At 43.9% G+C, this 17,419-nt stretch overlaps 2 protein-coding genes across 2 annotated transcripts in view; one reads left to right on the top strand and one right to left on the bottom strand.

Annotated features, from left to right (window-relative positions):
* Nucleotides 1-1,979: 1,979 nt before the first annotated feature.
* POLR3F (RNA polymerase III subunit F) lies at nt 1,980-13,960 on the bottom strand. Its single transcript, XM_024206392.2, has 9 exons — nt 13,798-13,960; nt 13,440-13,557; nt 11,668-11,735; nt 10,585-10,652; nt 9,734-9,846; nt 7,557-7,700; nt 5,812-5,919; nt 3,796-3,987; nt 1,980-2,623 (listed from the first exon to the last, which is right to left on the bottom strand). The coding sequence occupies exons 1-9, from the start codon at nt 13,851-13,853 to the stop codon at nt 2,546-2,548; spliced, it is 945 nt and encodes a 314-aa protein (XP_024062160.1). The 5' UTR covers nt 13,854-13,960; the 3' UTR covers nt 1,980-2,545.
* Nucleotides 13,961-15,728: 1,768 nt separating this feature from the next.
* DZANK1 (double zinc ribbon and ankyrin repeat domains 1) overlaps nt 15,729-17,419 on the top strand; it is a 35,719-nt gene continuing 34,028 nt past the window's right edge. Inside the window, exons 1-2 of the mRNA XM_024206389.3 lie at nt 15,729-15,847; nt 16,634-16,787. Of these exons, the coding sequence (XP_024062157.1) occupies nt 15,739-15,847; nt 16,634-16,787 (263 nt within the window). The 5' untranslated portion in view covers nt 15,729-15,738. The remainder of the gene's footprint in view (nt 15,848-16,633; nt 16,788-17,419) is intronic.

Raw genomic sequence — 17,419 nt, forward strand, 5'->3', positions numbered from 1 at the left:
GTAATAAAGCCCAGAATGAATTTTTTTTTTTATTGCAAATGTTTTACACTGTTGACTCATATTTAGTTTGTGATCCACTCCAGATCCCTTTCCGCAGTACTCCTTCCTAGGTAGTCATTTCCCATGTTGTATTTGTGCAATTGACTTGCTTGCCACAGGATCTTACCTACTAATTCTCTGAGTTTGTAAAGTCTGCCTTCTTGAAGTCCATGTCTTTATTTTGCTGTTTTCCCTCCTACCATTCCTTAGAATCATGAACTCATCATTTTATGATCACTTTCACCCATGCTGCCTTCCACTTTCAAATTCCCAACCAGTTCTTCCCTATTTGTCGGAATCAAATCTAGAACAGCCTCTCCCCTACTCGCTTTCACCACCTTCTGTAATAAAAAACGATCTTGTTGGATAATCTGTGCCCTGCTGTATTATTTTCCCAACAGATATCTGGGTAGTTGAAGTCCCCCATCATCACCAAGTCTGGTGCTTTGGATGATGTTGTTAGTTTAATAAAAGCCTCATCCACCTCTCCTTCCTGGTTAGGTGGTCTATAGTAGACCACTACAATGATACCACACTTGTTTTTTTACCCCCTTTTATCATGCCCCAGAGACTTTCAATAGGTCTGCCTCCCACTTCTGTCTCCGCCTCACTGCAAGTGCCTTGTATATCTTTATATACTGTTTTTCCCCTGCCTGTCCTTCCTCAACAAGTTGTACCCTTCTAGACCAATATTCCAGTCATGTGAATTATGCCAGCAAATCTCTGTGATACCAACTATGTCATAATTGTGATTATTCACTAGTATTTCTAGTTCTTCCTGTTTAATCCCCTTACTTCTTGCATTAGTATACAGACCTTTAAGATGTTCATTAGATTTCCCCCTCTATATTCCCTCTAGATCTCCTTTGTCCTAGCTTTGATTGCCCATGTTCCTCCCAGATTCCAACCCTTCACCCAGGTCTCCATGTTACAGACTCACCTGTGGGCTTTTGTCTGCTGCCCCACTAGATTAGCAGGTCTGCATCCAAAGATACTCTTCCCTTTCCTTGATAGGTGGACTCCATCTTTGTTCAGCAGTCCTTCTCAGAACAGTATCTTGTGGTCAAGGAAGCCAGTCATCCTGGCAACACCATCTGGGTGGTCACCATGTGACCACCATGTGTTCACCACCAGGATGTGAATGTCTGTGCCTGGGCCCCTCCCTTTGACCGAAAGGATCGATGAGAACACCATCTGCGCCCCCATCTCCCTCACCCCTATGTAAATATCAGAAACAAAACAATCATTACAACATCTCTAAATAAGTTAGGAAAGTTTCTCTACTGAATAGCTGGCCAATTATGAGTATTCCATGGGTCTCCCAATCTTTGGTTCGTGATTTGGGTGAAGAGCTGGATCATTTGCAGTGGGTGTCATTGGCAAAGGAAAAGAGCTCATTTTATTTCTAGTTCTATGTCAATCCCACATGGAAGCCTTTGCTAAAGGATGTGTGTACATTTCTGGAGGGCGTGATTTTACATTAATCCATGGTAAACCAGCAATGTGAAATACACTCTCCTATCTGTAAGACTAAACTGTGGAGATTTTTTAAAATATCACTGTCATTCTAGTCAAATACTTTGCTTTAATCTCTCAGTTATGTGATTTTAATCCCCAAAATGCACTGACAATGATTAACAAATTATCTCTCTGGCTGTTTGTTGGGTGAAATGAAAATCTTAAATGACCCTCAGTTCTGGTTACCCACAGCCAGGTTCTACTGTAGAACCATAGGGCTAGAAGGGACTGCAAGAGTCATCTAGTCTAACCCCCAGTCAAGATGCAGGATTTGTTGTGTCTAAATCATCCAAGACAGATGGCTATCCAACCTCCTTTTGAAAACCTCCAATGAAGAAGCTTCCACAACCTCCCAAGGCAGTCTGTTCCATTGTCCTACTGTAACAGAAGTAATGAAGAAAACAAAGACCCAATATACCTGATGATATTCAAATAGCGTTTTATTTAAAAACACTAGAGGAGGAGAAGGAAGAACCAATGAGGGATGCTTGCCAATGTGCTCAGAGCCTGTGTTATGCAACATTTGTCTCCAACCAGACTTTTGTTACCACTGGAGTAAGGTGCTGCCTTTAGGACTGCGCTCTCCGCTCAGAATTGCTGCTCTGAACATCGAAGTTCTTTGTAAACATCAGAACTAGCGACTTATTTTCTCATGTTCAAAATATAACTTTCCGTACAGAGCTATCCATAACCCTCCAAGATTTTCTCTTACATCCCAGTCCTTTTGTCAAGTTACCATGCCTTCCTTTTTGGTGTGAGAATGGGGATAGGTTGCCATCAATCACTTGACCTCAAGTAGTGCATCACTTTTGGTCCATTATCAGGACTGCTAACAAACCAATGTGTTGCTTCTCTGCATGTAATTAAAACAAATAAACGCCATGTCCTGAAGTGGCTCACAAAAAAACGAGTCCACAATTAAAAAGCAAACTGGTTCATGAAGGTAGGCTGCAAAGAGTGGGTACAAGCCACGGTTCTCATCTTGCCATCAAAATTCTAGCCACTCTGCCATATAAATGCAGTTTGATGGAGAAATCTCACCACCTTCATGGCAGTCATCAAAGACCTGTGGTAAAATGAAAGCAGATGTAAGTAGACTTCTTCACAATTGGAAGTAAAACACTGAAATGTTTGCTCCACGGAGGGGTAGAATGAACACAAGACTGGGATCCAGGAGATCATGGGATCTAATCCCAATCCTGACAGATTATTATTTATATTACACTAGCACCAGAGGCCCCACTCAGGATCAGGGCCCCACTGTGCTAGGCACTGTACACACAGTGATTGACTGTCCCGGCCTTGGACAGATTATAAATTAGCAGACAAGACAAAGGGGTACAGATAGGTGAAATAACTTGCCCAAGGGCATACAACAGGGGAACAGCACTGGGATTAGAACCCGTTTTATGACTCCCCATTCAGTTCCCTATCCATCAGACAAGACCACAGTGCCATCGCAAAGAACAGGAATAATCAACAGCTAGGCTGGGGCTTTGAGGGCAAGAAATCATTACATCAATACAAACAGCCCTTGTAAAAACCTCCATTCACACATTATACCAATAAATGAGTTGGCTGAGAGTAAAGATATTAAAAATGAGAGGGGGCCAGAAAGAAGCTAAATGGACATTGTCCGGTTAAAACCCTGGTTTGAAAACATTTCCTACTCACGTTTTCAATGCCTTTGATTATTACAGCTAAAGAGTTTTAGAAGCATTTACTGTTTATTTCTGCTTTTTTACTGCAAGGCTTTTTGTAGTTCTCATCTTGGACAGTGAAAGTAAACCAGGGAGTGTCACTTTTTGGTTCCCATGCGTTAGAACAACGCAACAATGTTTGGGTTGTCACTCAGCCGGGGCATGAGCTTGTATAAGCTTCCCATTGGAATTAAAAACAAACAAAACAAAAAATTATTAAAACAGTTTCTACTGGTCTTAGATCTCCCAGACATTTGTGTATAAAAACTACATTTTGGAGCATGTTTAACTTGACAGTGTCCTTTTACCATGCAATCAAGGGATGAGATGCAATGTGTAAATAGGAAACATCATGGGCTAAATAAAAGTATCAGTCTTTTATTTACTCCATAGCCAAGGCATTTGTGACCTCCACTTACTTTTTGAAGTCAATGGGACTACTCCTGTGTGTAAGGTTAAGCACGTGACTAAATGTTTGCCGGACCCGGGTCTACATTTGTAAGTACTTCTTCCTCCATATACACAATAAGTAACTTACTGGGCAGAGTCCACAGGGTGTCCGGATTAACCCAGTGGGTTGGATGATAGGACTGACAGCTCTGTACAATTTCATGTGTCCATCCACACTGCCAACTGTCCCTTCTTTTGCGGCAATGATGGTCATCTCCACCTTTCCATCATATATTAGTGTGTTTAAAATAGTTTCGATATCCTCCATTGACAATTCGACCTAAAGGCAATTTTGTAAAAAAATAAAAAATATTGGTAACAACTAGAGAAAAGGTGTAGCAATAGGAAAATAAACTCTTAGTAATTAATGATGACATTCATCCATCATTGCTAAGACTTTAGAGATCCGGTGTAGCCTTGATACAGGCACGTAATTCACTGAATCACTGCAGTTATGCAGAAAAGAGGAGAACAAAGAGAGATTTTTACTGTTTTTCTTACAGTTCTTTTAAAATAATGCTGGGTTTTCAGATAGATGTTCCAAGTGGGATTTCCCCATACTCCTCAAGTGTCTGCAATAATTCAGATACAATCCAATAATCCTATGATGATTTGGGAAATCTAAGTACAGTTTATGAATTCTGTTTGAGATTATGAACTATGGTCAATCATAATGTTTAACCCTCCTGATTATCATTATGATGTTCTTGCCTCTAAGGAAACAGGGAGGAGTGCCAAGTGTCTATTTCTGAATAGATGGCCTTTAGAGACCATCAAAACCTGAATATAATCTTGCTCAAACAGAACAGGATGGCTGTCTCCTCAGGGAAACAACTTTTCTCATTTGTCTGCATACAGTTACGGTTTTAAGGAATGGAAAATCCCCAGAAAGGGGACAAAGAGGGGTATCAAGGCAGGAGCTTAAAAACACAAAGGGTGAGAAGTTGAAGAAGGACTTAGAGGAAGACAGAGGAATAAAGGGCCAGGTGTCATGAGCTAGAGGGAACCTTGTTGACTGTCAGATCAGCTGGAGCTGAATGACACTGATTGAAGGGGAGAGAGAGACACACACACACCATGATTTGGAGAAGCCTTGAGCTGGAGGATTGCAGTTCAACAGAGAGCACTTGGATCCTGAAGAGACACTGATCCAAATCCCACAGAACTCTCAAGAGTGGTGAGGAAACTGAGGCAGGGAATGGCACACAGGCATTTGTTGTTGTTATGGATCTGTATATTCCATGCTGTCTAAGCAGAGCGACTGTTTTTAGAAGTCCTTTTACAAAGTCTGTGTCTAGTCGTTTCAACGATCATGCGTCCCTGAAGGTGACAACTGTAAATCAGAGTGTTCACAAGGCAAAAGCTCTGGGAATGGGCGTGCTAAAGCTACTGAGATATCTTGGGGGGTCAGCACCGGTCCTAGGGCCAGGACAGCAGGGCCATGGGGTCCCACTTCCAGAAAGGACATCAGACAGTCTGCACCCAGGAAGGGTGCCAGAGAGGCCACAGCCAGAGAGAGCGGCTAAACCAGAGCCTACCCAGTGAGCAACGGGAGCTTTCGAGCACCTGGATCCAGCTGAGTCCAAACACAGCAGCCTGGTGAGTGTCCAGCAGGGAGAGCTTGACCAGGATTGGGACAGATCTTTACGTAACAGGAAACCCCTGGCTGTTTTCTTGCTCTTACATATTACGGTGGAGGTTTTTGAAGGCAGCTAGGAATTTGTTACACATCTCCCATTAAAACTGTGTGGCTAAATTCCTAGCTGACTTCAAGAATCTCAGTTAATGTTCGTAGGGAAATTCCAACAAAGCAATTATAAATTTCCCTGTAGCTGGGATTGCCAAAAGAAAATGGGTCCCAATTTGCATTGACTGGGCAATGGATGCCTAACTCCCTTAGGTGCCTTTGGAAATCCCAGCCTATATCAGCTCTGGAATGTAGTGCAGCACTAACCGCCTACTCCATACACACTGCAAAATAAGAGACCAATATGCAAACTTGGATGCGTCAAGTCAGGCACCAAAACTACGACTTAGGGTCCAAATCCGAAGGTTAGTCATTCGGCAGCAATTTGAAAGGTGATAAGTTAAACACCATTCTGACCTTACTGATGCCCAGCTCGCAAATGTATTTCCACACCTCATGGGATGATGCAAACGAACTGTTTCTCTGAATCATAGGGTTCTGTTTGCTGTCATGAGCTGCTTCTGCCTGGGGAAGGATGGAGGGGAGAGTGTGACATACGCAGTCAGTGCTCCCTGTGAAGAGAAAGTCTCTAGGTATACAACAGGCCGCTTTTAAACCACTGCAGAGGCAATTTCCAGACAGACAATCTCTGCCATGTTTTAAGCCAGGGGTGGGAATCTGGCCCCCTGCTTAATTTCATCTGGCCTGTGGGGGAAAACGAAGGTTGCCAGGCCGTTAAAAGTCCGGTCGGCAGCACAGCGGGGCTAAGGCAGGCTCCCTGCCTGTCCTGGCTCCACGCAGCTCCTGGAAGCGACTGGCATGTCCCTGCGGCCCCTAGGCGCAGGGGCGATCAGGGAAGCTCCACATGCTGCCCCCACCCCAGTGCTGGCTCCGCAGCTCCCTGGCCAATGGGAGCTGCGGGGTCGGTGCCTGCAACGCACACTGCACAGAGCCACCTGGCTGCGCCTCAGCCTAGGGGCCGCACACGTCAGCTGCTTCCAGGAGCAGAGTGGAGCCAGGACACGCAGGGCGCCTCCTTTTAGGCCTGCTGTGCCGCCGACCGGGAGCTGCCTGAAGTGCCATCTGGCTAGATCCCACAACCCAAACTCCTGCCCCAGCCCCAAGCCTGCTCCCGCACTCCAAACCGCCTGTTCCCATCCCAGAGCCCCCTCCCACACCCTGAACCCCTCATTTCTGGTCCCACCCCGGAGCCCGCACCTCCAGCTGGAGCCCTCACCCCCACCCTCACTCCAACCCCCTGCCCCAGCCCAGTGAAAATGAGTGAGGGTCGGGGAAGAGTGAGCCACTGAGGGAGGGGGGCTGGAGTGAGAGTGGGGCGGGGCCTCAGAGAAGGGACGGGGTGTTCAGTTTTGTGCAATTAGAAAGTTGGCAACCCTAGGGGAAGCCCCAAGCCTCCACGGCCCCCATCCCCCAGGACTGTGTGTGGCCCGCAATTGATTTTTTCTGTGAGTCAATGGCCCCGATAGAAAAAAGGTTCCCCACCACTGTTTTAAGCAGATGATTGTCAACAAATGGAATAATCCTAGATACATATTGCACAATGAACAGTAAGTGACAAATTACTAGTTAACACTATATACAGTAACGTGAAACATTACATTGACCTGAGGAGTTAGAACGTAGGGACCATCATTCTGAGTTTCCCGACTATGGAAAAACCGCAGCCATAGCTAGCGGCCTGTAATGTATATTTTGGAGGGAAACTGACACGATTGGACTAGGACTCAGAGAATGGAGGTTGAGCTTTCCCTGGAGAATGGATAGGGAGTACCACTTTCCAGGCACAGTTCACAATAATCAGGGCTGACAACTTTTTTGCACAACTGAGGCAGTATGGGAAAGTTGACCTTTGCTAATTTATTGTTTGAGATATGAATCTGGGGGAATGATGCGTCTTTTCTTTTAAAAGGTACAAACTATGGGTTTATGAAGGTGAATGATCCATTGCATACATTTGCAGTGGCAATTAAATTAAATTAGAAAAATGCCAATGAAGAATTATGGTCCAGCAACTACATAACAAAGTCCACCTATTTTTATATTAATAACTATATACAAGCTTTTCTTCCACCCGTTTTTAAAGGAAAAGCAATTACCTGTAAAAACAATCAAAGATGGGTTAATCTGTAGCAATCCCTCACCTTAGTCTGTAAGAATTTACAACACTGTTGGTTTAACACCTCCACAAATTCAGATTCAAAGTCTTGGTCGCTGTACCAGGCCCCACCAGTCACGGACCGGTCAGGCTGCAGATTATATAACATGTACACCTTCTTCTTTGAGGCCTATTGAACAATACACACAATTTCTTTTAATAGCTGAAAATCTTCCATGAAAGGAAAATTTCATTTAAACAAGCATAGGAGCAATCCATGTAGCGCCATGTGCCCTGAAACATGGGAAGTGCATAGCTGCATCAAACCATTATTAGCATGATCTGCACTCCAAGAATACCTGGGTTAAAGAGGAGGTAGTATTTTTGGATTCTGACTCTCAAACTTGTTTTATGGAGCAGGGTTGGAAAAGGTAAACAAAGCTACACATAAAAGATAAAGGGCTTTAAAGAAAATGGGACAGATTCACGCTAGGGTGGGAACCGCTACAACTTCATTTCAAAGAAGTTGCAAAAGGTCTGAATTTAGCCTGTTATCTGATGTCTTTCCAAGTTTCGAGCCTGGTTTTGACCCTCCTTCAGGTCAGAATGCGGTTCAGCAACACTTGTTCAGCTACCCCTCCTATAACAGCATGATGATTAAGCATGACTGATGACCTAGTCTAAAGGGGATGAGAAACCGCTTTAAAAATTATTGAATACAGAACTAGCACTAGACATAGCCAAAACAGCAGTTGTGGCCCGCTATAAACATTTCCCAGTTAAATCAACTTCCATTTTAAAATCACTTCTGAGAGTTTTACTCATTTTGTGGAAAGGACACTTGTTCTGCTTTTTGACTCATGGCAGCTACGACAGGACATTGTCTGAGATGAAATACAGAGTCAGGTAACTTTACACATACAATATAGTAGGGCTATGAAACTTCAGAGGGTTGACTTTTCAAGTTATACAATGGCATCTTTAAATTGGAGAAGTTAATTTTAAGATTTTTAAATATAAACATGTATCTTTAGCCGTAAATTACAAGTCTTGCTCTGGTAATTCCAGAGCGATGTATTATGCTGTAGGCAATAAGCGGTACCCAAGCTTTTGGTGAACGTGAATTCAGTACTATGAATAGGAAAAAGGTTTTATTACACTAAATACAAGTTAGAAAGACAAGGTGGGTTAGGTAATATCTTTTACTGGACTAACTTCTGTTGCTGAGAGAGAGAAGCTTTCAAGCTACACCGGTAGCTGCTTCTTCAGTCACACACCTGAAGAAGAGCTCCGTGTAGCTCGAAAGCTTCTCTCTCTCTCACCAACAAAAGTTGGTCCAGTAAAAGATTTTACCTAACCCACCTTGTCTCTCTCTAATATCCTGGGACTGACACGACTGCAGCAACACTGCACTAAAACACAAGTGTCTAATGAACACATTTTAAAGTGAGCATTTCTGAAGCTTCATTAACAACTATGACAAGAGACGAAAAAAGCTCAGAACATGCAGCAGCCCCAATAAAGCCCCTGGATTCTGCAATAAATGAAGGATGAATACACTTCACAAAGCCATCTCATAAATGGTTTACATATTCCAAGTCAAGTATTTGTAAACTGGGTCAGATGCTTTTTCAACTCCATTGAAGTCATGTTATTAGTATAGACTTTGATTCAGGAAAGCACTTAGGCAGTTTTTTAAGTCTGTCCTGAATAGGAATGCTTTCCTGAATCACAGCTATAATCATCAGCAGGTTAAAAACTCTCCCCCACTGAAGAGAAATTATGTCCAAAGAAAATTTTGGCTGTGGGATAGTCTGGAAAGAGCAAAGCACAGAAGTTTTAGTTTGGCCTAAGCAGTGCACTCTAACAGCAGAAGAGACGATTGTTATAAGGATTATTGTGATTCCTACTGTTTTGAATAAATGATACCAGCAACTCTTTGCTAAAGTTATTGCACCTCTACTCTTCTCTAATATTTGCACTTAGATAGTGCCCTATATTGGAGACTGTGAGTGCTTTACAACGTAGTTAAAGTATTGTCTCCATTTTATAGAGGAGCAAATTGAGGTACAGAGATGTTAAGTGATCTTCCTAAGATGACGGAGAGTCAGTGACGGAGCTGGGAGAATAACCCAAGTTTCTTGACTGCCCGTCACCTGCTCTAACAAACATACTTTGCAGTATATACAGTATTTAAAGTATTTAAAACTACAGATTACTCACTGCCACAGACTTAACAGCTTTAATAAGTTTCTTGCTCTCCAAGTTTTTCAGTATCTTATTGATCTCTGTTAAAGGTAGATTACTTTTGTATCTAATATCTCGGCTCCAAATACCTGTTTAAAATGAAAAAAGGGAAAGCTGAATTCAAATAAATATGAACAGAGCATTACAAGTCTCAGGCACATTACATTTGTTCTTATGTTCAAGCCAAGGCCCGAGCTGTTCCTTTCCGATTCAGAATTCACATCAGTGTTGCTAAATAGGATGCACTGTGTAGCGTATTATTCAAACATCTCCCTACAGTTGTTATAACAAGAACTTGCCTGCTCTGAGAGCTCATACACGTGAGTTCTATTTTATCAATAGACTTGACCAAAAAATGGGGAAACCATTTTGTCTGAGGGGGCCTTGGTTCTGGAACTCTCATCCCTTCACTCTTCAGTCTAACAGTTTGTTGGCCTTCATATGCTGCAAGGCTCATCTGTTTTCCTAGGCTCTCTCAGAGAGTTAGGGATATGAAACAGTCCAGCAGGGGAGGATATTTTATAGGGAATCTATACTTTCTAGTCACAGAAGGGGCTGGGAGAGGAATTGACTAAAGTCCTAATGTGGATACTGATACTTTACTTGTTTATTTTTAGTGATTAGATAAACATGTAATACCTCAAACAGATGCTTGTAAAACAACTAGAGTAAAGAAGCTAGAGTTAGTAATGCTTTGTTTGTATATTACCATGCCTTTAATTCTTGAGTATTGAGAAATAGTACACACCATTTCCCCCAAATACATACTAAGCAACGGAGCTAGCACGGGTCATGAACAAAATTAAAATAGTCCTTGAATAAGTCACCTTTGTTGGCTGCATCCTCTATAATTTGATAGACCAGCTTCTCTTGATTGTCAGATCCCTTCATTTTACTGTAAAGGACAGATTACAAAAGGGACAGGTGTAAGTTATTGTGAATGTCCAGCAGGATAGAAGTAAACTAGATTTGTTTTAAACTGTGGAAAGCAAAACTATAAAATGAATTCAATGACAGAAAAAGAAAGCAGCTGGCACTAGCTGGTTATTGCAGTTCCTTGTTATTACAGACAGCTTTTATCGTTTCTTACATGTCATGTCAAGTCAGCCATAGACACTCTCAGCATTTTGTTGGTGCACTACTCTGGTTTTCCCGCTACTACCACGACCACCAATTGCTCACCTACAACTGCAGTAGCCCAATCCTGAATAAAATCTTACCCAAAATAAGCAGCCCCTGGATGGAACATCTGGGAAGTTGCAGCAAAGTGCTCTCACCTCTGAAGTCTGCCTTCCCCACTGGTCTAAGAAAGCCTGATTCTGCTGAGCTCCAGGCCACATCATCTTTTTCGAAGCATTTGAGAGTGGATTAGATGTGTGCGCATTTGAGGGGGGCGGTGGTGTGGGGAGGACTGTTAGGTTTGGGGATTTTCCTTCTTTGAAGCAAACAGAGTACATCTTTATTCAGTTTTGTAAAGGCACATTTTATGAACCAAATAAAAACCCCATTTAGTATATAGAGCAATATACTCAGGGTTGGATGACTGTTACAAATGTAGGGCCTGATCCTGCACTCTGCTCCATCGAGGCAGACCCCTGGACCCACAGCAGAGCCCCAATGACTTCAGTGGGACTCCATTTGAGCATACAGGTCTGCCTGCATGGATCAGATCACCTGATGGGGGGCTTTACTACCCACAATAGTGTTTCCAACACCACATAATCCAACTTCAATGCAACTATTCACAGTGGGAAGCATGACCTCCAACAGCATTTACAAGATGGGGCCCAAAGCAAGTAAATGTGCCATCTTGGAATGAATGGGTGAATAACACTTGATGATTGCTGCCATCACGACGATTACACTGGGAGAGTGCATGAGAACTGTCCCTTCAACAAAATAAAGGTTACCCAGCATTTTGAGACTCTTTGATCCTGTAGAGAAGGCCAGTGTTGCTCCTGAGAAGGTCTAGCTGTCCCTGAAAGAGGCAGACACAAATACTATTATAAGAGCTTGACATTTACCTTTTAAACATTAAATCTCATTTAATTTTGACTAAATAAAAAAAACCAGACCAAAATACATTTTCATCCTTTGGAAACACCAGCACATTTTAGACAGCTCTGCTCAGGAAATATTCTGTCCATTTATCATCCAGCTGCTAGAGATTATGGACATTGCTCCTGGCCTCTTCCTGCAACACGTCATTAACTAAAATGTAGAAATCTACTCTTTCCTCTTCCAACACTGCACAAAGGATGTAAAGCTCCAACATGCACCTCTCTCAGCCTGCAGTAACATGTCCATTGAATCATTTAATTGCTCATTTACATAGCCAACAGTTAGCTTGAAAACACAAGTCAATGTAAAAAAATATTACTTAGGCTCAGCTCAGATAAGATGGAGGTGATGTCATATGATATGAGAAAGCATTCTAAACTGCAGTAAAAATTGTGACAGTTCCTTCAGTTGAGTGCATTTACCCACCTACTGTCAGAATAATTCACATTCTCAGGATGCTGCTAGATTCTCCTCCTTATCACTCCCAGACTCCCATACAACAGCTGTGACTAAGAATACATTATTTCATCTTCAGCTGGCCAAGAGATGGTGACCATTCCCCTCAGATGCAGGCTTTGCCATGATTACCTCTGTCTGTTACCTCAAGGCAGGACAAGTGCAACATGGTCTAACTTGGGCTAGCTTTGAAGATCTACCTTTTTAGGTAGGGCAAACAGATGGAAGCATACTATACCAGTGCATCATATCCCGCCAATTAATTTACAGGCGGAAACCCTAAATAGTCTAGGCTCCCAGTTATCTCAAAGAATGCTCTTCTCATATGCCACAACTTTGCTCAGAGGGAACACTTGCTATTTATCCCAAGGGTGAAGCATGTGAGAGATGAGTGCGGAGTATTCTCAGTGGTGGCCTCTTGCATCTGGAATTCAATTCTGACATATACATCTATATCAGGACTCAGGCCTGGTCACTTTTAGAGCAAGATTCAAGATGTCTTGTTATTAACGCTTTAACTATAACAGCAAAGCTTGGACTTTCCTGACAGTCTACTAAATTGTTAATCACCACTTCAAATCCTCTCAGGGAAGCTGCGTTGGCTACTGTAGAGAAATGCAAGAAACATGGTCGCCATTTTGGGCAATATGTTGGTTGGTTCCATGCTCGCATATGAATGGCACTCAGTTATATTGGTTACATGTGCCTTGTAATAATAAGTGCAACTAAAACTACAGTAAATCAAAAGATATGAGATAATCCTATACACTTTGACCTAAAATCTAGTAAACATTGGGTGAAATCCTGACCCCACTGTAGTCAATGACAAAACTTCCTTTGACTTCCATGAGGCCAGGATGTCACCCTCCCTCTAAAAGCAGACACCAACAGGATTCAGTAAGGGTAGGTAAATCTATGGCTCTTTCAGGTTATCCCTACATTACAGAACAATACCAATGAGGTTTACGATGCAGTGACAGTGCTTAACAGAAACACACTCGTAATGCTTTGCTAGATCCCAGAAGATTAATACACAAGGCCCAACTCTGCAGCTGCTCTACGCTGGTAATGGCTGATGAAGTCCACGGAGTTCAAGCATAGGAAAGGGCTGTGAGCTCCCTCCAGCAGCGCCAAACTGGCTGTACTGGTGGGGCGGTGACCCTACCACGGAGAGCAGCCGGTTGATAGCCATGGCCCGCTGCTGGGGTTCCATGTGGGGCATGTCATTCTGGATCACTTGGTCGGTGATGCCGTGAGGGAACTGGTGGCAGAGCTCAATGATCCTGGAGGCGAGAAGAGGAGGAGGAGGAGCAGAGTCAGTTCACAACACACCACACAGCCCCTCTCAGGCCCGCCCCACCCCAAACCAAACCCCAGCTGCGCTCCAGCCCTGCCCCCATCTCTGCCCATCCCCGCCCCCCAGCGCTGCCCCAGGCCACTGCCCAAGCGCTGGGGGCCCGCACCCCCCCCCGAGCACCGCTCGCCCCCACCCAGACAGACCGGCCCCGGCCCCTCAGCCGCACCTGTTCTCTATCTCCAGCGGGTCCGGGACCTCCGGCTTCACCTTCACCTCGGCCATGGCAGCCGGGACCCGGTCGCGTGTGACGGCGGACGGGAGGGGGGCAGCGCGCAGCGAGGCGGGTTAATCCACCCCCCCGGCGGAGCAAACCCCAGCCAGGTCCCTCGACGCCGCGGCGCGGAGAGATGACGTCACAGAGGGGCCCCGGTTGCTATGGCGCAGCAGGAGGCAGACCAATCCGGGGCCGCCTTCTTGCGGGTTGTACAGCGTCTCTGGTAACGGGGGAGCCGGGTGCGTAACGGGGAGGGAGCCGCGTGGGGGGCGACTGGAGCCCCGGGGTGAGGCGGGGCGGGGCGGGAGCCGGTCCTGAGCCCGGGATGGGACGGGAGCCGTATGCTAGGGGGTGGGTCCAGAGCCCGGAGTGGGGCGGGAGCAGTTTGGGGGGGTCCAGAGCCCGGGGCGGGGGGATCCAGAGCCCGGAGTGGGGCGGGAGCAGGTTGGGGGGGTCCGGAGCCCGGGGCGGGGGGATCCAGAGCCCGGAGTGGGGCGGGAGCAGTTTGGGGGGGTCCGGAGCCCGGGGCGGGGGGATCCAGAGCCCGGGGTGGGGCGGGAGCAGTTTGGGGGCTCCGGAGCCCGGGGCGGGGGGAGCCGTGTAGAACAACCAGAGCCAGCGGGTGCGGGTGGCTGCCCGGCTTTGGCATTTACTCTGAATGCGGTGAGATACCTGCTCTGTGCACCAACAGAATTGCAATTTTTGGTTCTGCCTCCCGCAGGTGCATAAGAAACAATCAGCTACTCAAATAAACCGGTGTGGTCAGCTGGCCTCCTGAGGGTGTAGAAAACCAATCTGAATGATTCTGCCATTTTTTAATCCTGCGCTAGAGGTGGCAGATTCTGGCAAATGTGCTGCGCCACGGCGTTTCTGGTGGGAGGAGTAATGGCACTGCTGAAATTGCTATACCAGTGCTTGCTATCAGTACAGGCAATACAATAGTGCAGAGTCAGACTGACACTATAGTTACCCTTGATCAGAACAAGTGCAATCCCAGTGTTCACATGAACGAATGAACGTCTGTGCAGAATGGATAGTAGTTTTGTGTGTGGATGTGTGGGATGTTACAGACGTGTTGGGGGGTTGGAAAGTTGATTGTAAAACCAGAACTTGCTAGTGTAGACAAGGTCTTTGGCTGTGAACATGACCACCAAGACCTACATTAGGGGCTTGTCTATATTATACATTTTTATCATCTCTAAGCACAGTTGTTCGCAATTAAGTTCGATGACACAGTGCTGGCCATTGTAAATCATGCCAAAATCACGTTCAGCATCATTTGTCTTAATATAGTATACGGCAGGCGAGACACCACTCAGGAATAGGAGAGAGTGCCTTATTTTAGTCCTCTTCAGCAAATAATCTTGGGTTCCATGTAGACTCTCATATAGACAGAGTGAAACAAGTAGCTGATTTCTCCTACATGAGATATTAGGTGGATGGAGCCACATCTATTATAATCAAGGCCAACACTCTTCATGATTATCTCATGAACTGTCACTCAGATCCGGCGGCATGTATCACTGACACCTCATGGACAGGGCTGACCTTGGCAAAGCTGGTTTCAGCTGTGTATGCGGAGATCAATCAAACTCATGCAATGAAGATCAGATTGGAATGAAAGTAGTGGTACTTTTCTCACACTCTGTCCAAAATTCCAGAGTTGCAGTTCTTTTAGCATGCTCAGATTGGTTCAATAGGAAAAAAATTTCAATGGACAGCAAAACAGATAAGAATGTTGTTGTTATAAGGATTAACAATTTACTGCATCTAATGTTCTCTTTTTTCAGGGAGGTGGAATAGGGGTGTGGAGTTGCATGAAGATTCATTTCTGCTTCACTCTTATGTTTTAAAAGAAACATATGCTATTTTTTCAGATCAGTACAAAGAAAAATGACTGCTGGTTCAGTGTCAGTGCCTCAAATTATACCACTTCGACTCCCTCTGCCAGGGAAGGCTAAACATGAAATAGACACAAATACACATGTAGAAATAAAATCAGGTATAAACAACAGCTTTAAATCTGTACTATAAACCCTGTTCTTTTTATTCTGTAATTTGACTCTCACTTTTTGATACTGAGTTTGCATTCACACTTTACTGTGATTTTGATGAGTACCCATTTTCATAAGTACCTTGCATAAATGAACCCTTTACATCTCTATCCTGAAAACATGCATGTGCTTAACTTCATTAATGTGACTAGTCGCGTTGAAGCTAATAGGACTACTCATGTGTAATGTAACTCAAATGTGTCCGTGTTTGCAGGATCAGGGCCTTATATTTCTGTGCTATTGTGTCTGTTCCATAGTCACAATGAAATAGGAAAACCTCAGAATTTGATGATTTTGCGTTTTGTTGTGATTTTGCAAAACTGTTACTTGAAAATAGCATGGGTCAGTTTCACTCAAAAGGTCCTATCTGTTAGCAAGAGTCTCAGTTTTGAAATTCCAACTTTTATTTTTCAGCCATGATCGTTTTTCATAGCAGAATGTGCCACATGTAGACCCTGTGCATATTTTCACATACCCTTTTTGCAACTTTTTTGTGAGAAGATGAATGGCCTGTAATGAAATTGTGATTATTTTGTCACCAAATTTTGTGAGGAGAGAGAGAAAGGGAAAAAAACAAAACACACATTATGGCCCCAATCTTGCAATCCCTTACTCACATCCTTATTTTTTTTCGTGTGAGTAAATTAAGCATATGTGTAAGCATTTGCAGGAGTGGGCTTATTTTTGCACAGCCCTAATACTGTTTTGGTAATTATCTTATTTGTGTCTTTCAGATACTCCTGATGTTACCATATATTACACTTTAGATGGAAGTAAGCCAGAACTCTTTAGGAGACCTGGCTATGGAGAACGTAACACTTTTAAGTATAAGGGACCTATCACATTACCTGATGGGAAAATAACAGTAAAAGCTTTGGCAGTCACCAAGTAAGTAGCAACTGTCTATATTGCATTATAATTATTGTAATTTATTTGCATTACTGTCGTGCCTAGGAGTCCCAGTCATGGGTCAGGACTCCATTGTGTTAGGCGCTGTATAAACACAGAACAAAAAGACAGCCCCTACTCCAAAGAGCTTACAATCGAAGTAATAGTCATGTATTCCTCTGTATGGACACCAGTATTGTCTATGCCAGAACATTTATTATTATTATATAGCAATTACTTGTGTTGCCCCAACCATGGATCAGGGACCAGTTGCACTAGGTATGCTATAAATGCATAACAAAAAAGACAGTTTTTGCCCTGAAGAGCTAACAACATAAGTACATTTTTACAATCAAAGTAAATTATTATTATAAAATAATAATACGCTCACTTTATAAAGATTAACACATTCTCACAATGACACTGTAAGGTAGGCACATATTATTATTCCCATTTTACAGATAGGGAAATAGACTCCACTGCTCCTGTGTCTATCTTTCTAGGCCCTTATACCACTCGGATTAGAGCCTTGCCCAACACCATGCTGTGAGTGGTAGAGCTAGGGTTAGAATGTAGTTGTTCCATGGTCATTCCTAGATCATACTGTCTCATAACATTCGAAATCAAGCACA

The sequence above is a fragment of the Terrapene carolina genome, unplaced genomic scaffold (assembly GCF_002925995.2).
Source record: "Terrapene carolina triunguis isolate 2854851 unplaced genomic scaffold, T_m_triunguis-2.0 Scaffold132, whole genome shotgun sequence".
NCBI lineage: Eukaryota > Metazoa > Chordata > Testudines > Emydidae > Terrapene > Terrapene triunguis.